Source organism: Gymnoscopelus braueri (genome assembly GCF_963280865.1).
Source record: "Gymnoscopelus braueri genome assembly, chromosome: 4".
NCBI classification, from domain to species: Eukaryota; Metazoa; Chordata; class Actinopteri; order Myctophiformes; family Myctophidae; genus Gymnoscopelus; species Gymnoscopelus braueri.
The window spans coordinates 16,986,625-17,014,132 of NC_137605.1; the positions used below are offsets into that span (position 1 = coordinate 16,986,625).

The 27,508-nt window shown below is 41.8% G+C and overlaps 1 protein-coding gene across 1 annotated transcript in view; it reads right to left on the minus strand.

The window, feature by feature from the left end:
- Positions 1-20,787: 20,787 nt before the first annotated feature.
- pde11al (phosphodiesterase 11a, like) overlaps positions 20,788-27,508 on the minus strand; it is a gene marked incomplete at both ends in the record, with an annotated part of 29,397 nt that continues 22,676 nt past the window's right edge. Inside the window, 8 exons of the mRNA XM_080425796.1 lie at positions 20,788-20,959; positions 22,530-22,672; positions 23,561-23,644; positions 23,943-24,017; positions 25,160-25,223; positions 25,310-25,387; positions 25,950-26,050; positions 26,846-26,936. Coding sequence (XP_080281922.1) covers positions 20,788-20,959; positions 22,530-22,672; positions 23,561-23,644; positions 23,943-24,017; positions 25,160-25,223; positions 25,310-25,387; positions 25,950-26,050; positions 26,846-26,936 — 808 coding nt within the window. The remainder of the gene's footprint in view (positions 20,960-22,529; positions 22,673-23,560; positions 23,645-23,942; positions 24,018-25,159; positions 25,224-25,309; positions 25,388-25,949; positions 26,051-26,845; positions 26,937-27,508) is intronic.

Here is a 27,508-nt window from a genome sequence, read left to right on the forward strand (position 1 = left end):
AAAATTTTACTGTAATCCACAAAAGTGTGACTGTTAATTCCTTGTCAATAAGTTGTGTTTTTATCAGCAGTTGCCAGTTAAGCTTATCAAAGACAAATACAAAAATACTGTATGACAGCTGACAGCTGTTTGAATGAGACGAGCCACACGCACATGCAGCTGTAGTAATATCAATACACCATGGATATGCACTGTAGTCAGTCAAAATAAATGCACCGCATTTTAGAAAGGGTCCCTAGCAGTCAAACAGAGAGCTCCATCTCCTCTCCGCCAGTCCGCTTCTACCCGATGGTCGAAAGCCGACCGTATTTGACCGAGCATGCTCGGTTGGCTTTCTACACTTCCCTACAAGTTCCCGACCCGCCGCGACAGTGTACCCACCGCCCATTCAACAGCAGATTTTCGGAAACCAACGCTTTCCGACGCTTACTGCCACCAACGTCGATGTGGTGGAGAGCTACATTTAGAGCCCTGCCACTAGTAGGACTAAAAAAAAAGGTAGCATACTGTAGATACAGTAATGAGAAGTTGTCAAGTTAATCTGATAAGGAAATAGAATATGGATGGATAGATAGATACTGTACAAAGACGGGGGGTTAGGGAAGGATGGATGGTTGGATGGATGGATGCATGGATGGAACCATTGTTTTTTGTTTTGTTACCCATGTCACAGTGATTGGTGCTGTCATCATGGGGGCTGTTCTGATGTTTGCATTCTGGTGGCCAGCCATTGTTCCACATCCCCCTCCATCTTGGTTGGTGTCTCTCACCATCAAGTGTTGTCCCTTTCACGGCTGACAGTCACCATCCAATGAACCGTAAGTCTGACCACTGCCTTGACCTGCCCCTCTCTTAACAGAGCTGAGGCAGATGAACTGACAGGCCGACGCAACGGAAGGAGGAACGGCTCAACTTGATGACGTGACGTGAAATGGAGACGGATGATGGCTGTTGTCACACATACAGGAATTGAGTCATCATCAGTAGAAGTGTGACAGCTTTGTTGTCGGAGGGTTTCACGGTGGTGTTTGCCTATTTCTTGTCATATGCAGCTGCAATCGTCATCTCACATATTATTAGATACAGTATGTTTTGTGCATGTCTCATTTGCATGAATATAAATATTAATGCCAGCGATGGTGACACTTAACCTCTTATATTAAGCCCTATATGTTATACTCCGTCTTACGATGGTGTCATACAAAAATAGCCGATCTACAAGCTCACGACGCGTCGCATCGTGACATGCTGTGAGCTTGGAGATCGACCGATTTTAGATTTTTTTTTACATTTATTATTCAAACATTTTGAATGTCCAAGATGGGGACACCAGGTTGAACGTGGTTAATAAGTTGTCGATCATGGAGACAGTCCGGACAGCAGAGTGACATGGATCTTTTGTCCGTTGAGAGGACCTTTGCCTTGGTAAATCTTGGTGTCAGCATGCTGTTGACTAACTGCCTCCCCTCATCGCATGCTGCACCGCAACGCACCCGAACACAGTCTGTTGACCTCTCACTCTCTTTTCTTCGTTCTCTCCCTCACACAGCTGTGCACTTTGAACTTTGGATCTGAACCACGGCCAATCAGGATTCAGTGCCCTGCACAGCGTTTGTAGCCCTGCACGGCTGTAAGAAGCCCGTCCATCTGCGATGGACCCCGCTGGGAGAAACAAGCTTCATGTGGACTATGAGGGGGTGCTCTCATGGGTCCTGTGGATTTTTAAGCTTTTTTCTTGAGCAAGCAATCCTTAAGGACCTGGGGCACCTTGTTGGCTTGACCACTATCAACCTGGCGTTCCTATTTTGGGCATGTTATATGGCTAAAATGGCTAAAAACATAAAATACGGCTTAATCCTATAATCTTTTAATTTATCTGTGGTTAATGTGTGCATACAGCATAGGCTAACACTGAATCATGGCACCCAGGGTTCGTATGAGGCTCATGCCCTGAGCTTCATGTCATCCTCTATCCTTTCTTGATCTTTTTTTCTCTTCACAGTTTAGTCATTGCCAATTACCCCCATGTGGCCCCTATCGGTGCCAAACCGCACTGTTGGTCTTGGGGAGAGTGTAGAGAACCCATGTCTCCTCTGATACACTCTGAGGTTCACCAGGACAGCGTTGAGCACCGTTTCCCAAACAGTGGGTAGGGACCCATCTTTGGGTCGCGGACCAATTTTTATGGGCCGGGAGTAAATATCTCCTTTTTTACATGTCCTACAAAAATAATATATATATTTCAAAAACATTTAAACAGAAAAATCACAACTGTGATCACTAATCACAAAAAAATAATAATTTAAAAAAGACATTTAAAAAAAGTTTAAGAAGTAGTGAGAATAGCTGATCGACAAACTTTGTGAGCTGGTAGATCTGCTATTTTCACTAGTTTGGGTCCCATGCAGGCAACATCTAATTTCTCTTTTGGGTCTTGAGCTAAAAAGGGAACCGCTGGCGTAAAGAGTGTGGAAGTTCACACTGACTACCAACCAGTAGAAGTCGCTAGTGCAGCGACAAGGACACAATTCCCTGCTGGCTTCCCACCCCGGCCAAACTGGAGGCACCTTGCCGGGAATAGAACCTGTGATTTACCTCTACACTACCTGCATGGACCAGCCATCAGCCATAACTGCGAAAATAGCCAATCTATTTTTACCAAATGTTCACATACTGTATGTATCATGCTCAGAAAAGGGATGCTAGGCTTCAGGTGGTTACTTAGACAAACAAACAAGAATATTGTTTATGTGTCAATCAGCTCATGAGGAATTCTGGTCCTGTGCTATTCAGAGGCTTAACGTTCAGAATCAGAAACGCAACCCAACCATTAACGCAGGATAACCAAAAAACTAAATCGACAGTTGGACTCATACTATAGCAAAATATCACATTTAGACATTAGATGGTTCATTAGACAGCAAACTCACTGTCCATCGTAAGACACATGTGTACTACTACGTGCAATGTGTAAGTGGAGGTGATTAGTACCCAAGTCACAGGAGCTTTCAGCATGTGAAAACGTGGGAGGGATGAACCCAACTTTTCAGTCCCCTCCGCCTGTGAGCCATCTGGTAGAGAGCAGCTCAGGCAGGGCCCTGCCAGTAATGACCCTCAACTGGAACTCCAAACAAAAGGACATTTACACACCCTGGTGAAGCCTGGCTAATTGACATAGACAGCCCACAGCTGAGGATAATCTACCCCAAGTCCCTGACAACTGAGCTCATGACTCAAGATAATTACCATTGCAGTAAAGAGGATTGTTAAGTTTGATTGGATTTTTCAGTATAACAGTAGAAATGATGCATGAAACAAACACAATGTCCAGAGTTTCATCCAAATGCCACTGCTTGTCATGTGCGAGACAGCTTCGGCCGAAGCACGATAGTCTCACATTTGCAACAGAATGGTGGCCGGGTGAGAAAATTTGTTTCCATCATTTGATTTCCATACTTTGGTACAGGGCGTTGAAAAACCACAGCCACCGCCTTCCTTTGAACAACCGCCCGGGCCTGACAGAACGCGGACCTGATTTACATTGTACGTCCTCCAAAATGTCTCTTTCAATTTGAAGCTCACCGAGGGGGCTGATCTGGAAACCGTTACTCCTCAACAGAAATTGCTTGCAGCTGAGAATCCAACCCGATGGGGAAAAGTCCAAAGAGTGCAGGAGGGAGGGAGGGGAACTCTGGGGTTGAGGCGGGGGAGAGGGGGGGAGGGGAGGGGAACAAGTGGCGAATTCCCCCCGGTGAGATGCCATGTTTGGGCTGATGCACAGGAAACAGGCTCTTACCAGCCAGGAAATGAAGTGGCAGAAACAGACTGGCTTATGTTTCCCCCTCCCTGGCTTCAGCTGGACCTTGTTAGTCAAGGAGACACTGGGGCTCCAACTTTTTGTTCGCTAGGAGCCAATGGTAAACAACCCTGCGACATGTTCAAATAACGCTAAGTGCATGTGATGGCTGACTGCTTTTGCTGCCATGAAGTCTTGAGTTTCTCAGGCCTCCGAACCCCCCCCCCCCCCCCCCCCCCCAAACACACACACACACCCTGTTTTTCTGAGGGGAAATTACTCAGTGCCGATGTTAAGAAAGCTGCCAGGCAAGTGAGGATCAGTTAAATTAATCTATTACCTTTTAGGAGATACTGATATCTGTACTATTAAGGTCCGTCCGTACACACCGGGAGCGTTTACTTCGTGTGAACGATTTGCAGTAATCTAAACTGCTGTTGTGTCCATCCACACAAAATGCGAACGCAGCGAGGCGACAGAGCGGCGTAATTATTTTTCGAAACAAGGTTGATTTTTCTGCACGAATAAAAGCATCTCAGATCCTTACACACCAGGAGTGATGCGAATAAAAGATACAAATGTAATCGATTATTTCACATCAAACTATTATTTTGTTGATGCCTCATTCATAGCCTACAGGTTGATACTTTTATTCGCAGTGAAAACTCGACACTTTATCGCGGCTTCATATTTTCGCATTCTTTTTCATTCATTCAAGATTTATTTATTAAATGATGAGATGTAGCTAGGACAATCTCCAAGTATGGCTTTATACAAGAACAGATGCCATTCTGTGTGGATGTACTCACAAACGGCAGTTTAAATGAATGTGAATTAATCAAAACAAAGTGCAAACACAAAACAAACGCTCCCCGTGTGTACGGACCTTCAACCTCTGTTAATGATGCATCACCAAATTAATAGTTTGATGTGAAATATTCGCCAACGCATTTTCACACATTATTTGTCACGCTTCCGCCTTCCGGTATGTAACGATAACCTTTTTACACTCACTGCAACACAATAACTGCAGGATGAATCTTTAAACTTTCAGAATGGGTATCTAGACTTTTCCCAGTATATGTGTCTTTTATGTATGTTTATGCCCTAAGATTTATCTCAGGGACATCTTTGACCGCTCCTCCTGCCCCTCCCATGTCTAAGAGAGAAAGAAATACAAGAAGGATGAATGAAGTTGTCTCTCTAAATCTATCAGATACCCATCACCATATCAAGTTAAATATGACTGTCCAGGGATTGGACTGTTGAATACCCATAATGGCTTTGGTTACGTTAAGATTTATCTGCAGGATCTGAGAGTGCCTTCCATTGCACATGAATCAATGTTGGTTTGGTTTGATAATAGCTTAACCAGCAGCAGCTGGGAGGATGAGCCGGATCTGCTCAACGTGACGCAAAACGGAGACGTCTTTTGGAGAGGAGGTCCACAGTCGCTGTTGGCAGTTCATGACGGTCAGAGAGCAGGTCATATATCATTTCTGACCTGGGTCAAGACTACGACTTGACAAGACTATAACTTCTTTAAAGATTACATTCTTTTTAAGTGGGTAAGCGGGAACTATATATCTTTGTAATTTTCATTTTTATCAGGAAACTTGTTCTGTCTTGCCTGTCTTTGTGACCAAATAAGGTTCCTGACCAGAATGTGTAAATCACTTTTGGGAGGTTCGTAGTACCAAACAAAACAAACAGAACAACTACAGAATATAATGTTTGTTTTAAGGAGACTTTGAAAGTGGGGTTGCACTGAGACCAGTGAGGTCCATGGTCACTGGTGAGGACAGCTGGCCTACAATTAAACACAACATGGTGACAAATCAAAAGCTGAACTAGTGCTTGACAATACAGGTTCTCCAGTGTGATGGATACATTTTAATTCACGTACGAAGAAGAAGAAATCTGCGTCAGGCTGCAACCTCGACCCTGTCCACTAGTATGGGTTCTGGACTGGTTGTGTGGGCCGAGGATGTTGCATGTCCACCTTCCATGTCATGGATCTAGCTTTCCTGTCTTTCTAATCCAGTTCTCAAACTGAGGTCAGTGGGATGTGTCAAGGGGGGGCTCCATGAACAATTATTCAAATTCCCAAAACATTTTTGGTCTCCACGGGGATAGTAGAACCAGAGATATGAGATAAGGTAGAAAACATGGCACACACACATACCCACTCTGGTACTACAGATGTCAAAAGGGAATCGTGCCTCTATTGCTGATCCCTGGCCAATTTGCTGAATTCCCATGTCAGTCAATCATAAAACATCTTAATTAACAGCATCACATTTTAATTTGACATCACTGTGACCACAACTAGTAGTATTTTCAACAACATTTTCTCCGCAGGCACATACTTGGGTGATTTCATACAAAGGGGTTCCACTGAACCCTTCTAAGCTTAAAAGTGGTACCTTCACTCCAAAATGTTTTAGAAACTCTCTGATCGATGCTCGTGACAAAAAACACTACTCCAACTGTTGAGCTGTTTTCTATCCTGACTATGTTCAGTTTAACCAAGAGTGACTTTTTAATGTGAGTGAAGGAAGGCTGACAGGTGACAGTGGACTTGGGGAGACAGCGGTTTCCTGTCTGTTGTTGGTGGGGGCTCATAGACATGCTAAGGCTCAGCTTAACGTAATGGCCCCACAAACACAAAGCTGAGGCTCTCTTTCCTGTTAAGGGAGCAGCCAGCGCTCGCTCTCGTGTTCATTTCTGCCCTGATGACTGTTAGCCAACGCCGAGGGCTGAGTTCACATCAATATAAAATAACATTAAGAGGTCAGTTTAGGTGACGAGTGTGAGGAGAAACAATCAATTTGAGCCAAAAAAGAGTGAGATCCAGAAAAAGAGAGCGAGAGAGTGGGGTAGAATATGAACAGTGCTTGCTAGTTGACTGTCCGGGGATTTTGTGCTGTTTCGTGCAGTTCATGCTGTTTACAATTCCTGCTCCAAGGCAAATGGCGAGATCTCTGTGTGGGGGCGGACATATACCTCGCTCCGCTTGCTCGCTCCGCAGCGCTGGGTCATCATGACCTCAGGCCTCTTTCAGACTGGCAATTCATAGTAAAGTATTACTACAGTCCTACAGGGTCTCCATTCAAAATACACTATACTACAGACCTGCAGGGTCTCAATTCAGAATACACTATAGTACAGTCCTGCAGGGTCTCAATTTATGATACACAACAATAGCAAAGTCTAATTTAACGTACCTAATCTATTATCTAGTACTAGAAATAATACAAGCAGCTCTTTGGCTTTAGATTGAGTGGTTTTCATTGATTTAAAATATTTGGTTTGAAAATGTTGCTTGTTGGTACTCTTTTACAGGCAGATGATATAGGCTACTTGCAGAGACTGAAAAGGATCTTCACATTTTGTTGAAGCAAAAGGAGCTTGAAGATAATATACAAAGATACAATTGAGGTTATGTATTTTAAGAAGAAGGGAATTTAATATTAATTTAGGCCTATTACCTAGTCCTCGTATGACAAACGCAATACAAAGTCTTCCTCTAGAGAGTCTAGATGACCATCTTAAATTTGATGAAGGAATGAAAGCTTTACTGGGTACTGGGAGTTGTCCTCAGGTTAAGCTACCTATATGTAGGGATCTTGGTTACAAAACCTATACACATTATAAATCTAATGTCTGTCCTATTTTTTATAGGTTTGATAGATTATGGTGTAGACAGGGGTCTGGGGTTATTGTAAGCAAACAAAATGTGACGTAGTCCAGAACAGAGCCATGCATGCACTGTTTTTGGGTGTGTATAAAATGGCCCCAGAACTGGCAGTATGTAGATACATGGTATGGGAGCCATGAGCACTGTGGCATAAACGGTGTTCGATAGACTGAATAAAATACATGCATTTCCTTTTGGGAATGTTTGACATGTTTGATATTTATGTTTGATATCACAATCAATATCACATTAAAGCTGGAGTTCATATTTTGGGCAAATTTGTAAAGAAATTTGTAATAAAAAAAATAGTGAAAATGGCAGATCTACAAGCTCACAGTGCGATACAGCGTGACACATTGTGAACTTGTAGATCTGATATTTTCACTAATTCTATGCAGAAGTATATTATACTGTAGGGCTTAAGTGGTTAACTTGTGGTAACATGTTGCTAATGTGGAACACACTTTACCTACGCCGGATAACAAACAGATTTTCTCAATTCAAAGATTTTTTTTTGGGCAAGGGCAGAAACTAGCTATGTCCAAAATATTAACTTTTCAGGAAATGAAAAAAACAACAACATGTTTTTAGAACAACACAATACTGCCTCATCAAAGTCACTTCACCCAAATACAGCTCAAGTGGAGTTAGGAGGTTTTTGATCATTAATGTGGAGATAGGGTTTTTTCCTGTCTGTCTTCGTCGTTCTAATCAATGGGGGACAAACCACCTAACTCCACAAGTTGGAGTTTAGGTGGTTTGTCTGACAGTTTGAGGATCCAATGGAGTTATGAGGTTTAGCCAGAAGTGCTATTAATACTTTTCATTGGTTCAATATTTGTAAAACCCATACACAGACGTAAAGGGTGTTCAATAGCACTGATTCATAATTATTGCTTTTTGTTCACTATATTTTTTGAAAATGGAGATTGGTTTCTGCCCGACAGCGACGATATGTAGTATATATGGGAAGGGAGCCATGTGAAATGCGATGACCTGTTGACATTTTGCAACTATGGAACACATTAACCGCATGATCCCTATAGCGTCCCTATTCTGTGGGCAAACATTCAGCAAAAATAGCCGATCTGCAAGCTCACATTGCAATGCGACACATTGTAGATCGGCTATTTACGATCCCTGATCCCCGATCAGATCATTTATCGTGCGCTCTGCCCCATACAGCCGGCCATTTCCACCCAACTTGTTGCTATTTGTAATGAAGTTGTACAATTGTTGCACAGCGTTAACAACATGCAGACACCTTGTTCTAATACGACATTTCCTGAATCTTATTAGAATAAAGTTCAATCTTTGTGTGTCATGTCACATGGTCCACTAATCCTGACTCTTTGTCATCAAACTTCGTTTAATGATAAACAGAAACAAAAAGCAAATCGTTATATGATTTTAAGAGGCAGACAATGGATACACTCTCTATGTCCTGCTCATGTTTTTAAGATGTATATGGTTGTACATTTGTTAGGTTTGTAGTTGTATTGATATTTTATTTTACCGGTTGTGTAATGGTTGCACTTATTTGTCTTTTCCCTTGCTGTATTGTTTTGTACTGCTTTGGCCTCGTCTTGGCCAGGTCTCACTTGAAAATGAGGTCTCGAACCTCAATGTGATTTCACCTGGTTAAATAAAGTTTACATACATACATACATACATACATACATACATACATACATACATGCATACATACATGCATGCATACAGAGCAGTTTGTTCCTGTTGTCATTGTGGAGGATAGGTTCATAGAAGAGATGTGACTGCATGGGTAAACAATAGTCTGTGAATATTGATGCACAGAGCTCTTGATGAATTATGTAGTAATTGCCTGTGGATTGGTCAATATACCAGTACCTGTCAGCTGCGTTAGCAGTTGAAACCCAGGGGACGTACGTCAAGTCTGATTCAATATGGGCCCCTACGTACAGTACAGTACTAATGATCTGACGCACTGAAAACCAGGTCTGTATTTTGTGTAGGACAGCGATTCCCACTGGCGGGTCCTGAGGATACTGTGGGCCCCAAAATAATTGGCAAAACACTAACATTTATATGATAAGATACATATTAAAATATAATAAAAAGATATCATGGTATTTCCTTTAAAACCTTGAAAATGTTGTCTTAATTGTGATACCGATAACGCATCGCATTGCGCTGTGCAGGGGCGGACTTACCGTTGGGCTAGGGTGGGCTGCAGCCCACGGGCCTCCAACTGGGGGGGCCTCCGATTTTTTTGGTAAAAAAAATAATATATATATATATTAATATATTTGCGCGCGCGCAAAGGGGGCGCGCCAGGGGGGCCTCGAAAATTACTCTAGCCCACGGGCCTCAACTCCTATAAATCCGGCCCTGGCGCTGTGAGCTTGTAGATCGTCTATTTTTTCTAGTTTTGCAGTTGGGCTTAAGTGTTGCCACTTTCTAGTTTTTTTTATGAATTGGTGCCTCTTGGTCTGTCTGTTTGTGTGTCTCTCTGGAGCTACTGTAATCTCTCAAACCCACATTTCTTGTGCACACTGTCACCATAGGCTACTGTAGAATCCCACAATGTTTTGTTTGAACATGTTTTATACATTTTGAAATATTCAACCGTCTGTTTACAGACGTTCAAACATTCTGATCAGCTCTATATGGGAGTGAAAGGCGGTCAAATTGGGCTGAAAACTTGCCCAAATATGGAGTCATACTGTAGATGCATCATAGATGAGTGGCGTCATCAGCTGGTCACATGAAGTCAGAGATCCATGTGAAGCCATGCCGTTATTAAACCCATCTTGTTCTGACCACTTTCAACCTGCGCGTCCCTATCTTGAACATCTACAAGCATCTACAAGCTCACGTTGTGTGAACTTATAGATCGGCTATTTTTGATATTCATCGTACGAAGAGATATATGGGCCTCAACTGGTTAAAGTTAAAACTCTGCTTGATCAACATGGAAAATATCATACTTGAAAACTAAAATCAACCTCAATACTAATTTCTCTGTCACTGTTACTTAGTGGTTAACTTTATGCCAGCCTCTCACTTTTCCATGTTCTCTCTCTCTCTCTCTCTCTCTCTCTTTCTCTCCCCTTTGGCCGGCTCCATCTGTTGGAGTGAGGTTAGAAGTTGACTGGCAGAGGTCCTGCTCTCTGAGAGTTTGCGGGTCGCCTGAGGGGGGCTGTTTTTTTTATTTTTTATCACGGGTGAAATACCCGCCCGTCTATCACGTTGACAGGCCTGACATCCATTCAGCCAAACCAGAGGAGTTCCTGCCAACATTCAAAGGGCTTTTCATTGAAGGAATCCAGCACTGGGCCTGTCATCAGAGAGGGGTGTTCCCAGCTGTCAACAGGGGAAGGGGGTGGGGGCTCCTAGTACCGCCCACCTTTTATCTCCTGGTCCCCTGGTCAAATCCACGGCATTGGTCAAGAGCAAGATCGCTGCCCAGCCACCCCGCCCCCTTCTCTCTCTCGCTCTCTCTCTGTCTCTGTCTCTGTCTCTCTCTCTCTCTCTCTCTGTCCTCCACTAAGTGCAATCATGAACAAATCAATCTGGCATCTCTCTTGCTCTCCACCTCATCCTCAGTTAGAACATTTTTAAATGTATACTGTTTGCATGTAAGTGTATGTGCATATTCAATTTTCATTCAAGTCCAAACCATAGACTGTAAAAAAATGGACGAAGGGGACCGTGACGTCACCCATTGGTTTCTATGGACCCGTTTTGAAGCCTCTAGATCAGCGAAAACTGCCTGCTAGGTGGGAAGGGGAGCGAGGGGTGGGTCTTCATTCAGTAGAACCCAATCACAAGCCCCAAAAGCATACCCTGCTTTTTCATGAATTTTAAAATGAATGTACAAAAATGCACACAGTATCATGCTGTCTGAAAGAAGTCTTGAAACTAGCGATTGAAAACAAAGTCTTCATGAAAAGGTTTATACTGAGGTAATGTGGATGGAATGAAAGTTTTTCTGCAGCCACAGTAGGGGAATTAGCGCCACCTGCTGGGCCATTAATGAGAACTGCAGCATTTTCATTACTTCCGCATTGGCTTCAAAATGAACAGAGAAACCTTGGCGATTATGAAATGAGATTCTAAATTTACAAGTATCTGAAGAATGCATAGTCATTTGCAAGGCCAGTAATTTTCAATAGTTGGAGGGAGAAACAATTAAATAACATGTCAAGCACGAAGTAGTCTCTTGCCACAATTTTCAAATGCTTACCTGCATTTGATTGGCTGCACTTTGGGAAGCTTTGTGTAGAAAATGTCACCTGTGCAGTTGCTTTACACGAATGTAAATAAAAACAATATCCTTCCTATTGTAAAATTGGCTAATGGATGGGCCGGCGGGCGTACATATCACATAACCATATATAGAGTTCACTATGACTCAGACATAACTATATATAGAGTTCACTATGACTCAGACATTACCATATATAGAGTTCACTATGACTCAGACATAACCATATATAGAGTTCACTATGACTCAGACATAACCATATATAGAGTTCACTATGACTCAGACATAACCATATATAGAGTTCACTATGACTCAGACATAACCATACAGGCGCGCGGGAAGTCCTTAATACCTAGGGGGGCTGTGCGTCGGGGGGGACTCCTCGCGCCCGCGCGAAGTGCGGGCGCGCGATTTCTTTGCGATTTTTGGGGGGTTTTCTGTGTTTTTCCCAACACAAAAAGGCAGAAAGACAGTGCAAACACCAGGTTGAAGTTCATCCATGACCGTAACAGACTGCTATGATCCATAAAATATATATATATTATAAAAAATAAAATAAAATAAAATGTTTTTTTTTTTTTTTTTTTTTCTTCCCATCACCAGGGGGGCTGCTCCCATCACCAGGGGGGCTGCAGCCCCCATAGCCCCCCCCTTCCCGCGCCACTGTAACCATATATAGAGTTCACTATGACTCAGACATTACCATATATAGAGTTCACTATGACTCAGACATAACCATATATAGAGTTCACTATGACTCAGACATAACCATATATAGAGTTTGCTATGACTCAGACATAACCATATATAGAGTTTGCTATGACTCAGACATAACCATATATAGAGTTCACTATGACTCAGACATAACCATATATAGAGTTCACTATGACTCAGACATTACCATATATAGAGTTCACTATGACTCAGACATAACCATATATAGAGTTTGCTATGACTCAGAAGAGTTCCCTTCCCACTGCATCTACACCCAAATATTGCGTGTGTCATGCTGAATGTGACATGACATCAGATCGGACCCAAACAAACCGCATCGTCATGATGTAGGTGTGAGGGCCGCGTAGCGGGCCAAAATCTATATATATGGGCAGCTGAACTTCTAGTATTTTGAAGATGTTTTAATATACATCGTCGTGAACTCTGTGTCGTGACTGGTGGAATACTCGTTCTCAATACCTGTTCTCAGGTCTGAAAATGGGGGCCTGAAAATGTGATCAAGAATTCAAATAAATGTTTTAATGTTTCAGACAATTCAGAGAAAATGTTGGCAAAAGCTGAAACTGTACCACTCATACATAACACCACATTTACTCAAAGATTGTCATATCCAAAGGCAGATTTCATATGAAAGTGTCAAAGCCTGTGTACTGCACTCATTTAAGCTCCCTCCCCAAAAAAGAAGGCTTTCTTAATCCGGGATTATACTGTAGCTCCCCGTTGGTCTCTAATGCCTCTGTGTTTGAAGCAAGCTTGTGTTGTATTATCAATTAAAAAGAAAAAGCTCCCGGTAAACAATTCATTTGTGAAGGATTTGCCCAAGCCGCCTGTTAAATCCATGCATGCAGGGAATGCTAATTAAAATTACAGGAATAAAAAGATGCGTGTTCAAACTCTTTTGTACCAGATCCAATTAGAAGTTCAAATGAACTTCTGAAGAGAGTTTCTAAAAGGCTGCCTTTTACTTCAAATTCTCCTGACAGGCCCAGAGTAATCATTTGGGGTCCCAGTGGATGGCAATTGCAGCTTCCTACCATTCAGATTTAACCTCAAACCTCAGTTATTTTATGCATCATTTTTGACACCCCCGTTTTTTGCAGTGCATCTCAATCCACAGCCATCTACATGTGACTTGACACACATGTTATAGACAAGTGTTTTCTTGTCTGCAACAATAGCAAAAATTGCAAATCTACAAGCTCACGAAGCATCGCAAAGTTCCTAGTTTTACACAAACTATAAGTCCAGATGTAATTGTGGGCATATTTCTTCTTTTCATTCATTGTGTCATTGTGGATGATACATCGTATATTATGTTGTATATGATGTACTATACTATCTGTAAAGCAAACTGCCCCTCACGGAAATTAAAGCATTACTGTACCTTACAGCACCTTAACTGGTTAACTGCATCCACAACCCCTCTTGTAGACGCTTGAAGACTCTGGCTCCTGGGGAAAAGGGTATGTGCTCTGAGTAGCCTACAGCGTCCAAAGAGAAAGATGCAGTTCATTATACAATCTTCTGTGTTAATTTATCCATTTCTAACTCAGAGAGTGTGTACAAATGTACATTTGTTGTTGTGTTGATGTGTAGTTAGGTTGGTGTTGTATAGTTGTGTTGGTGTTGTGTTGTGTTATGTGGTGTTGTGTAGTTGTCTTGATGTTGTGTTGGTAGTGTGTAGTTGTGCTGGTGTTGTGTTGGTATTGTGTTGTATTGTGTTGATGTTGTGTCGATGGTGATAGCCTAGTTGTGCTGATGTTGCGTTGGTTTTGTGTTGGTATTGTGTAGTTGTGCTGGTGTTGTGTTGATGCTGTGTAGTTGTGTTGATGTTGTGTCGGTGGTGTGTAGTTGTTCTGATGTTTTGGTGTTGTGTTGATGTTGTGGCGGTGGTGTGTAGTTGTGTTGATGTTGTGTCAGTGGTGTGTAGTTGTGTTGATGTTGTGTCAGTGGTGTGTAGTTATGTTGGTGTTGTGTCAGTGGTGTGTAGTTGTGTTGATGTTGTGTCGGTGGTGTGTAGTTGTGTTGATGTGTTGGTGTTGTGTTGATGATGTGTTGATCTTGGTTTGGTGTCTTACTAGCCCATTGCATAACTGGTGAGCGACGTGTGAATAATTAATGCCTGTGTGTGTCATAACAGTGAGGAAGCTTTGACTAACGACCGACCCTCAGACATGTAGCGGCGGCTCCACCATAACAAAGAGAAAAAGGAAGGAACAATAAAAAGACATGCCTGGCTGCATCACTGCTGGGCGTACACACGTCATTTGACTCCTCGAAGAAGTGCGACTTCAATTAAACCTTGTCTCCTCTAGAGCACACAAAGACCCTTTGAACGCAGTCAGAGGCACGATGGGGACTCTAAAATAGCCCGCGGCAGCCGAAGAACCGTCATGAGCCGGTTCCACACAGAGAATATCCAAGTCCTACAGCGTAGGGATTTGGCTGCGTTGGATCTGAGCATAAAAAGGGGGGAAAAAAGGAGGCCTGTCAGTGTGATTGGACGCTCGGAGACGCAGCTGGTGTGCAGTGTTGACAGTGCGCAGTGTAGCATTGCCATGTTTCCTCTTTCTCAAATTCTATCAGACACATTCCAGTTCCTGTCGCCAAAGGAGGCTGGCTGGCTCTCCTCCATGGCGGGATAGACAGACCACTGGTTCTCAATGTGGGGTCCGGGGACCCCCATGGGGTCAATGAGGGGGTTTCAGATGGTCCCCGGCTAAATGATTGATGGGAACCAAATGGGGCCTTACGGGTCTGTGACTCAGAGAGTGTATGAATGAAACCAAATGGACCATCCGTCACGGGTACATTTGGTTCCATTCGTATATGCTCAGTTAAAAAAGCACTGATTATTTTACAGTGTAGATTGGGACCCCAGAGTTGGAAATTGTATCAAATGGGTGTCTAATGCATATTTAACTAGGAGTTCTTCAAATGAAAAAGAATCAATTGAGAATCACTTTATATTGTAGTACAGTGAGCATACACTCCTTTGTTTCTGGAACCAACTCCATACTGGAGTGTATGTACAATATATGTTGCTGTCGGGCAGAAACCTTGTATATCCATATTTTAACTTTTTATGTTGTTCTTTCTCGTAAATTAATGCCCTATACTTCATTCTGCAGTGTCACACATAAGTAGCAAAAATAGCAGATCTACAAGCTTAAAATGCGTCGCATCGTTTTGAGCTGGGAGATCTGCTATTTTTGCTATACTTTTGAATTTGAATCCTGAAAAGTAACAGTTTAGGACATATGAGGTTTCCACCCGACAGCAACGATATGCAAGAGAGACGCTTGCTCGCCCCTTGACCGCATATCCTAATATTTAACAAAAGAAATAAACAATGGCACCTTTGGGGGCCCCTGTCAACCCAGGTCCCTTGTCACAGCATTCTGTCCAACTGTTGACCCTGATCCCGTGTCCCTCGTGGTACCACATACAGTATATATGCTACATTTTGATCCAGCTGTCAGAGTAAGTCATGATGAGCATCTGTTTTGTCCGGTCCAAACATCTTATCTGGTGACCTGCGGTCATTGGAGCTGAAGAGAGGAATAGGGAATGCCTGCGAAAGCTCAAAGGGATTGCTTGAGGCTGCCTGTCGACAGGGCGTCATCCACAGATGAATAGCCAGGGTCTGGCTGTCAACGTTGAATCATGAGGCCAGAGCCCTGCCGTACCTCATACTGACAGCCCCCACTCCCTTTTCTCCCCGCAAATTGTTCGGATGAGACTTAAGATCTGCATGTCGGAAGCTATACCTGAATTCTCTCGTGTGGGATGTTGATTTCCATGTTTGATTATTTGCTGTAAACTGTGAATTTGACAGTTTTTCAGCTCGAGATTCAAAAGAGAAACGTACAAAAATAGGGAAAATAGGGAAAAGATTGTAAATATGCTATTTTGACTTTTTCTGAAAATCACATAAATTATTAAATGTTTTATATATATATATATATATATATATATATATATATATATATATATATATATATATATATTTATATATATATATTAAAGGTAACAAAACCAAACAAACAGGATATATACTTGTGATCCATAAAACATATTTTTTTGTTTGGAAAACATTGGTTTTGTGAGATGTCCAATATAAGTCCAAACTTAGTGACGCACCGCTGAAAACATAAACACATCTATTTGAAACCTCGTAAAACAGAGTTTTCAATATCCTCTCATTCATAAAACATGTGAATCATAATATATAATAAATAATCATTTAGTGTAAGCTTTCCCCATCACTTCTACAGTGGCTATTGTACAGTACAGAGAGCGCGTATTAATATTAATAGTGTACTTTCCACCATTGCGTTTGCATTGCTTCGCTCGCTGTGATCTGGTTTCTAAAAATAAGTGCAAGACATTTCATCAGGATTACGAAGGTGCAACAGGGGGCGGTGTCATTATGTTTGCAAGAATAGCCTTCATATGTAATGGAGCTATTTGCACAGAACATAATGACACGATTCCCTTCCTTCCCCAGGTTACCAGAGGGCTAGGAGAACTTCTGTTCTCAGCCTGCCTCTAAATAACTAAACTAAATATGTTTATGAATATCTTATAAACTATTGAACATTACCTCAAGCCTCTTCATGATGTTTAGTGTGGTTATAAGTGTGCATGACAATGTGATGAGAGAGCGCGCATGTGTGAGACGGGGAGAGAGAGAGAGAGAGCATTCTCTAGGATTTAGGCAGTTTGAAGCAAGAGAGAGAGCCTTCTCTGGGATATAGGTGGTTTGAGGCGAGAGAGAGAGAGAGAGAGAGCGCGAGAGAGAGAGAGTTGGGGGGCACAGGGATAGATCAAAGGCTATAACAGAAACAGATCCAGTATCTACAAAGAGCTTGTTCCCTAGTGCAGTCTCTCCCCCCCCCCTGACCAGCAACCCAGAGGAGGATATAAACTCAATCCACATTAAATTATAGATTAAGGCCCAACACTGGCTACAGCTGGGCGGCTGGCTGGCCGACTGGGACTGTTGGTTTTGGTGATGAAGCCAGTGTGAGTGCAGTTCTGCTACACTACTGCAACTGTTGCTTCAGCTCGCCCGCCTTGTTAGAACAACTTCAAACACGCTGTGGTCTGTACAGAGTACAGACGCACAAAGGGATGGTAAAAGAGAATGTATGAATATGTATCCATTATTCTCTCTACATTATGCTCTTTGGACTAACATGGCTGGGCTTTTCTGGGCTTCCTTATTATTTGTTTGAATGTGTTGCTTTTAAGCACTTAAGCCCTATTTTCAAAAGTTTTTTTTTTTACGTGTTCGCCTATATGAATGAATGAATCACATAAATCACTTATAGGTATAGTAGAAATATGTAGAACGATGTAGAAATATTCTGTTACAAATTATAGTCCGGTATTAAACATTTACTTGAGTAAAAGTACAAAAGTATTTGCATTAAAATATACTTAAGTACTAAAGGTAAAGTACTAATTTTGCAGAATGTCCCATTTCACGAGTTTCCAAATGTATAAAAATGCTTTGAAAATAGCAGATATTCAAGCTTGTAGATCTGCTATTTTCAAATAGTATGCATAGGGCTCAAGTGGTTAGTGTATGTTTTGTATTAATAATCAAAATCTACAAAGTAGAGTAACTAAAGTTTTCAAATAATTGTAGTGGAGTAAAAAGTACAACAAAGTATTGAAAATTGGAAACACTCCAGTAAATGTAAAGTAAAGATTCCTCAAAAGTGTACTTAAGTACTGTACTCGAGTAGATGTACTTTACACCACTGGTAAAGTACAGTGAGCGATGGTTCCAAAGAAGGAAGAGTCCATGTATGAGAGACGCTTGCTGGCCCCTTTGCACACATTTTGTACCCAGCAAATCCCCAAATATGAAACAAATAAATAAACAATGGCACTTTTGTCACAGTATCTGTCCAACTGTTAACCCTTATCTTGTGTCCCTCGTGGTACCACATACAGTATGTATGCTACTGTACATCTTGATCCAGCTGTCAGAGTAAGACATGATAAGCATCCGTTTTGTCTAGTCCAAATATCCAGTCTGATGACCTGCAGTCTTGGAATAGGGAATGCCTTTGTAATGACATGCCCAAAAATATGGACCACAAGGTTAAAGTGCATGGGAGAACGTATTGTCACCTTTTTAAGACATTGTATTTACATAACTCTAACATACTAACATACAGTAGAGTAACGGTGGACGGTAGAGTAACATACTCTACCGTCCATACTTTTCTTCACTAAAGAAAGATACAGATTGCAACTTTAACCACATGAGCCCTAGCGTCTCTATTTTGGGGTGAACATTCTGCAAAAAAATAGCATAGGAGATATTTCGTACACACACACACACACACACACACACACACACACACACACACACACACACACACACACACACACACACACACACACACACACACACACACACACACACACACACACACACACACACACACACACCATTCACCGACATCATCATGGGTTCAAGAGTCCACCAGAAGAACTATGTGCTACAGGTCATGTGTCAAAAACATTCCGTTTGCACAACATAAGCCAACACAGCATGTCCTACAAGACAACAACAATTGTTGTTAACCAGCAAACTGATACTGACAGACTGAAACCAGACTGAAATCGGAATCATTTTGTGTTGCATAAATGCATAAACCACAAACCACAGTATAATAGGCATAAGTTTCCATGCCAGGGCATTTTATTCACAAAACTATGTAAGAGGCTATGATCCAAATTGAGTTCCTCCACAGCATACTTAGCCATCGTGGCGAATGTATAAATAGAAAGAGAAGAAAATGCCAATCATATATCTTTCATAAATATAGAGCCTAATGTATGAAAAATAATGAACATATAGATTTTTTTATACAGAGAGTCTGCAAATGCAAAATAGAGTTCTGCGTCTGTTCTCAGTAACAATAGTACAGCAACAGTATTTTAACAACCTTCTGGAAGGGGAGGATCTCCCTTCATTTCATGCAAATCTCTTAGGGCAATGCAAATCCAAAGGCATCAAGATAATGTCCGGTATGTACAAACAAACACGAGCACATGCTATTTCATAATCAACAGAGCTGCATGCTAACTAATCAGGCTTGTGAAACACTCACATTGATTAATTTCAAACAAGAACGTGCAGTAACAACTGCGTAGTAGGCGGCAGTAGCTGAGTGGGTTAGAGAGGCCGCCAGGCACAATCTTTTTTTAGTTTTTTTTACAAATTTATCCCACGATTTTGTAACCCTTTTTCACCCGGTGCCAATTATCTAAGTGAACCTGGGCGCTACACTCCCCCCGCCAGCCTAGGGAGCCCAGGGCCGAGCTCATGCCTCCTTCAATGCATGAGAGCCAACTGACCTTCTTGTCACCTGACAGGGGGGGGGGGGGGGTTCCCCGCCGGTAGGACGTAGCGTGAGGAAGGAACACGTTATTCCAACCAGTTCCCTTCCCCTCCATCAGGCTGTCATGGGGGAGGCGGTATAGCGACCAGGATTACTACATGTGTTTGTGAGGGTACCTACCCTAGGGGCCTGGTACAATCTTTAACCTACAGTCCATTCACCCTCTGGGAAATGTTATGATAGTACTTTAAGCCATGATTAAATTATACATTTATTTTCAATTGACCATAAGTCCTATGTGTAACAACAGTGTTAGACATAGATGCAGGGTGAGATAGAGGGACACATTTGTAGAATATTGAGACATCCATAGGGCAGCTGGAGGGTGAAATAGCTAAAGGGCACTTTGAATGGAGCATTGCAGTGTTCAGGCAGGCACAGGCAAAGTCCAACTGGTCCCACTCACGTGCGGCCATGATTTGAATGGCTCAACTACGCGGTCTAGTTAAGCAGACCGACATTTACTCGTACATACTCAGCAAAGCTCACCGCTACCACAATGACAGCTTATCAGTGAACGACCTCCCTCCACCTCCCCAGCCTCCTCCCGTAATAGCATTTAAGTTTCACTATCTCAGCATTTAGTTCAATGCAGCTTCATATGTCTATTATCAAGTCGATGTAATACCTGCTTTAGGCCTTGCTTCTGGGTGCTTTCTATCTCAAGAGACTGTGTCATGCTTGTGTAGTGATTTGCACCGAACTGGGATCGAATCCCATTCTGCAAAACGACACACAACCCACCGTGCCAATAGAGCTGAGCTCGATTGGCAGAGCTGTTTGTGGCCGGGTCTTGTCTGGAGCACTACACATCTACCCCCTCGGTTTCGGGAGCACTTCACGCTTCACGCATCACGCCCCTCACCGTGCGCAACGTCCTTCATGTCCCCTCACGCGAGAACCTCCTCCACGTCTTGCCGACTACGCCAGATGTAGTGATTTGCACCAAGCGGGGATCGAATCCCACTCTCCCACCCGACACACAACCCACCGTGCCAATAGAGCTGAGGTCGATCAGCAGAGCTTGTTGTGGCCGGATCTTGTCTGGGGCACTACACTCACGCAGATTGTTCAGGAGCATCACAGGAGCAGAGCCACACTGGCAAATACAATGCTGTTTAATTTCAGTAAATGGTTTTATCTAGATGAAAGTGTCCTGACTGAACTGTTCGTTGAGGGAGCACAGAGGGATTCGATAATTTGCTTTTCCGGTTCCATATGTTCCTGTTCACACACTAAGGATTTGAACTAGCAACAACCCCTAATAATGGCAATCTGTCATGTAGGTCACAAGACATGTGTATATTCAAACGTATGCATTGTGAGTAGAGTGTGTCTGTATGTTGTGTGTATTAATTGGCTAAGCCATCAGCAGGCCCAAAAATATGACCGGTTTTAAACATAAACCAGTATTGCACAGGATCAATATAATACATACATGCAGTTCACAAAACTACTGGACAGCCACAGGCTGTGAACATACACAAAGGCTAACAATAATGGCATGCAACCAAAAGGCCTGCTACTGAGGTAAGAAAGCTTATGAACAACATTCAGGAACAACATCATGCTCCGGTCTACATTCAGAATGGAAAGGTTTTGGGACAGAAAGAGAAATCACAGTGAATCCTGTTTGTTTTGGAAAAGGCATTCGAATAGGAGTTCATTTCCCATAACAAGACATCGATAGCTGAGAACTTCTTTGGTTTCAGCAATGGTCCATCATTTCCGTACACATCCGTAGAACTTAAACACATTAACACTGGCATCCCTATGTTGGGCCGGTCATTACAGGCGAGCTTGTAGATCGGCTATTTTCGCTATTTCGCATAATTGGTCCTTTACTAATGCTCACTATAAGATGGCACAATTTCTGTATACTCACTCACGCGTCTCATTGGTGGGCTATGGACAATTCAGAAACCTGCCTACAAATGACACCATCGATGAGGATTCTAAGCTAATAGAAACTACAGCCTTTCTCTTCCTGGAAAGTTAGCATGATGAAATAGGACACACTGTTCTTTCATTAATAATAACTTATAATGAGCATTAGTGACGACCAATTATACGAAGATATGTTGAAAATGGGTGAAGTGGTCCTTTAAGTGGTTAAGGAAGGATCTTTCAACTGGAGGGAAATACTTTACTTACATTAATGATAATAATAATAATAATTTATATACGTAGACAGATCAATAAATAAATACATAGATTTAATCATTTATAATTAATGAATAAAGTGGGCCATAATCCATATCTGGGAAACGGCTTTACAGTGATAACCAATTTAAAAGTAAGAGTTAATTCTATGCCCGAGTTTAATAATGACACATGGCAAAGATAATAATTTTTCAATGGGCAAATTCTGCAATTTAGCTACCCCGGGTGTTTTGTCATTTTCGGGTGTTGTGTTTGTGTTCTTTACTGCTTTTCCTCTCCCTTCAAGGGCGTTTGTTTGTTTTCCTGAGAGAGCTCGATGTCCATTATGTCACATTCCTCGTAGGATCTGTGTTTGAGCTGTGCCTGGGATCCTGGTCACACTCAGAAGGTGAGGTTTCTCCAGACTCGAGGCTTCTAAGGGGTTCATCATGCCGACTGCTTTCTGTGCCTTGGACTGACTTGTGACTTTGATCCGGTTCAGGGTTCTGAATCTGGTTCGTCGTGGACGCCCTGCGAGAGGAGCAAAGCTCCTGCCACTTCCTGCGGTTGGCATCGATGCCGTCCACCATGGGCTGCAGCTTCCTGTTCAGCTTCACCATTGCCTGGGAAAGAGACACAGAGCAAGAGAACCTGGAATCCCGATAGGTAGCTTATCAAAAAAAGTTCAAATTTACCCCCAAAACATGAACTGTTGTTTGTGTCATGCGTACATCCACACAGAACATGTATATTACGCAGCAATATAGCGACACAATTTGTATTCGTAATGAGGACCCCACTGAGCTACAGTATATGACTAGCCGGTGATTTCCAGTGGTGGAAGAAGTACTCAGATATTTTACTTAAGTAAAAGTAGCAATACCACAATATAAAAATACTCTGTTACAAGTAAAAGGCCTGTGTTCAAAATGTTACTTGAGTAAAAGTACAAAAGTATTGGCATCAAAATATACTTAAAGTACCAAAAGTGAAAGTACTAAAATGTTTGAAAATAGCAGATCTACAAGCTCACAACGCGTCGCGATGCGACACGTTATGAGCTTGTAGATCTGCTATTTTCAAATAGCCTATGTATAAAATAGGGCTGAAGTCGTTAATGTATGTTTTATAATATAATAATTTATATCTGCAAAGTAACTAGTAACTAAAGTTTTCAAATAATTATAGTGGAGTAAAAGTACAATATTTGCCTGAGATGTAGTGGAGTAGAAGTAAAAGTATTGAAAATTGTAAATACTCCAGTAAAGTAAAAATACCTCAAAATTGTACTTAAGTACAGTACTTAAGTAAATGCACTTTACACCACTGGTGAATTCCGTATTGTTTATTTGTCACCCACCCCCCCCCCAAGTGTGCAAAGTCCTTCAGTGAGCATCGCCTTCATCGACCTAATAAGATTACACATGTGTGCCTTGGTTGTTGCACACAGTTGGACCACAATTAAGAACTGGGGTTCTTGCTGTGAGGACAGAATGTTTTCAGAGCCATACCTGGAACAAGGGCATACAGATCCCATCAATCCACTCCAACTGTAAGACCGGTAACTCATCTTTGCGATTACGATCAAATATGGCCTACAGAGAACACGAGAAGCCTCTGTTATGTTTTTGTGATGTCATCCATCACAAAAAAAGCATCCTTATCCAACAAATGCATGTTAAAAGTTAGTTTGTATTACCTTTTGACATGGCATGTACCGTAAAAATGTATGCGGACATCTTTAGCATTAATAAAAGAAGTGAAGATGCTCTAAGATTAATTTAAGATTTTAAAATGACAGCCGAATTTAAGATTTTAAAATGACAGCCGAATTTAAGATTTTAAAATGACAGCCGAATTTAAGATTTTAAAGAACTGAGCGTTGGAACTTACCGCTGGTGTCAACTTGAGCTCAGACCTCTCCCTATCTCCCTGTTCAAAGAACTCGCTCGTCACCAGCTCAGCCACCTTGGAATATCAACAATAATCATCATATATCATTACATTTCTGTACATAACTACACCTTGGAGTATCAGCACAGCAGTACATCATTACATGACACTACTTAACATACACTGAGTGAGAGAGATTTCTGAGCTAAGAGAAGAGGTAGAAAAAAAGCTTTGTCAATGATCATTGAAGTTGTCAGTGAAGTAATTTTGTTAAACAATTTCAACCTGGCGTCCATATTTTGGTCATGTACAGTAGGCGATTTTTTTTTCTTTCTTCAAAATAATTAAAATAGCCGATCTACAAGCTCACAGCACGTCACACAGTATTGTGAGCATCAAGATAGTCTTTCTTCGCTATTTTGCACGAGGTCGTCGTACGGCAATGTATAAAAGGTCTAAAGTTGTTAAGCTCCGTGAGAGCTTGTTTAAATGTACACAGCAAAACCCTGAGTCTTAATTTAACTCTGAAAGTGTAAACATTTTCCCATGCGTCTCCATTGTTGCACTCACTACTTTATTGTGTACTGTATACAGCTTTAGGCAGCTGGATAAGAAGAACTGGTGAGTGGTCTCACTGGGTTAAAGTTATCATAGAGTTGCCTTATGGCTCATCTAACCTCCATCTAACTTTCTGTTTGTCTTTGGTGAACCAGGTCGATAAATCTGCACAAGAGGAAGTGAGTAGGAGGACAGGAGGAATGCTCCGGCACCAATCAATCCTAAGGTTAGGTAAGGGTACCGTACAGTACATGTAAGTCCGGGGGCAAGTGTCTCAACCTCAGCACCTCTGGTGGGCTCAACAGGCTTCTATTTTACAAATGCCACGAACTGCACAGAATTAATTGTCTATTCTCTATTCTGTAATCCCTCACTCAGTGCTAGAATATGCCTCATGCATTGTGACTGACCACACTGAAGGTAGAACATAATTGCAATGTCCTATTATGTTCCAAAGTTTTGTTTCACCTTTTTCAACCCGTCGTCCCTGGGCATGTCATATAGGCAAATAATGTTAACAAATGTTTACAAATAGCAGAAATAGCAGATCTACCCGCTCACAACGGGTCTGAAACTCTTTCGTATCCCCAAAAAATTCAATTCTGTGTGTCCAAAGCCAGAGAAATGACAACACAGTCATGAGGAATAGATAATCTCACCTGTTTGGATATCTTCCATGGTCGAGTGACAGCACCCAAATCACTAGCTGTCATCAGCATAGATCTGCTCAAGGGACAGTCATATATCATCAGACTGAAAAACGGTGGAAAGTTTTATATATACATATATACCAAAAAAAATTAAAATACCTTGCAACTTCTCTGCTGTCATCGTCTGTCCAGCTGAATTCTCCAGACAGAACGCAGTCAAAGAACTTTGTCCTTCGCCTTTAGTAGCAGAAAAACACAGTCACAGAGGACATAATAAAACCATTTTAGAAGCAAAGAAAGGTCCCAGTTTCACAGAATGTTCAATTTTTTTCAATACAGCTACTTTTGGTGAGATCAATTAGCAATACACTTGAGGTGAAGGACAGAACCACACTGGATAACTCACACACGCACGCACGCACGCACACGCACACGCACAAACACGCTGGATTTTGGCTTTAGCAGCACTCCACTGAGACTTACAAGTGTGAAAGCAGAGTAAAAGCAGCATAAGCATGCTGTGATTTGGCACAGTAATAATATTTAATTGAATTGAATGAATCCTAGTCAACAAACAACAAAGTCACGCAAGTCACACAAATGGAGTGTAAAGTGTAAACCAAGAGGATCGAGTAATCGCTGCAATTGCTCTGACCCAAGCACTATTTGGGTCAGGGTCAGCCCGATTACAGTAGCAATGACACTTCAAATTATTGACAGAAACGGCTCACTCTAGTCAAGAATGCCATTGTATTCCTTTATCATTCATAAACCACTAATCTTATTCTAAACCACTTACTGAAAGTGGAGTGTGAGGTCAGTGGACAAGATGGCTTGCTTCAGAAGATGCATCATGTTACTGTACTCTTCAGAACACAGGTTGGCAAAGATATTATGACCCTGAAAATAACAACAACACAGGAAAAATAAAGACAAGAAAGTGCATAATATACAGTAAGTAGGCCATGACAAATAACAGTGAGTACAATGCGTCATTAAGACCATGCACAGGTACATTTACCTATTTCTGTCACAATAATGCATTCTCAAATAAAACCTGAGCGACAACGCATAAATTATAACGTCTTATCCAGTGATCGGAGAAGTAATCAGATTATTTACTTACGTAAAAGTAGCAATACCACAATACAAAAATACTCTGGTCTTACACTTAATTGAAAAACGTTCCAATTTAGTACAAGTGGCTGCCTGGACTTCAACCTAACAATGAGTTTACACCTAATGTATCAGTTATTATGCAGTAACAACCAGATCACGTGTTAGACACTTCCAGTGAGTTAATCCTGAGTGTTAATTTAACACTCGGGGATTTTGCAATGTAGTGATATTTAATTATACAGCATTAAGACTGGCTTGAAGCAGCTCCCAGTTTGTCACTCTGCAAAAGTACTGGCCTATGGCCATCATTGTTTGTGATGTGATTCACTAGCTGGGGATTGAATCCACACAAAGCATTCTATGTGCTTTGTTCCCACACTGTCTATCTCTCTCTCTCTCAGCTTTCCTGCTGTCCACCTCAGTTAACCACTTAAACCCTATAGTAAACTAGACATGAGTTGCCTCTGTACTTGGTACGCCCATTATGTTTGGCTAATATATTACCCCCAGAATAGGGATGCAAGGGTTCAAGTGAAACGACTCTCCTTTTAAAGTGAAACGAGATCTTGTTGGTACCTCACTTTGAAGGATCATGACTGCGTGGTTGAAATGATGATGCTCAAGGGTGGCTGAGGTACCGTAGAGCAACGCCAGAGCAGACCCAGTCCTGTAGGGTGAAACATAGACAGCTCTGCTAGTGAATCCACTTCAGACAGTGTGACGGTCTAATGTCCAATCACACTATTGATTAGAGGAAATTATGCTCTTGATTAAGATAAATGAGATCATGGTTAGATCCAAACTCCCGCTGATTGGTGTAGATTGGCTTTTTCACTGACTGTGTGTGTTGTAGGACGGAGCCTGGAAGTGGGTGTTGATTACATCAGGGGTTCTCAACCTTTTCAGGCCGCGACCCCCAAAATAATGATATTATTTCCCGCGACCCCCCGCATTCGCGCGTGCATGCGGGGGGTCCCGTTCGCGCGCGCATGCGGGGGGTCCCGGTTCTGGGCGGATTGGGTATGTTTTTTCCCGGTTTTTGGTTACTTTATTTCGGTTTTAGGGGTAGGGTTAGGGTTAGGTTATTTAATTATAATAGGTTGTTTGATAATTATTAGGGTAAGGGTTAGGGTTAGGGTTCCTAATGTTAATAATGAAATATTTTTATCTTGAATTTAGTAAATTAACTGATAAAACATGAATTAATAATAACATGAAAATATAATATAATAATATTTC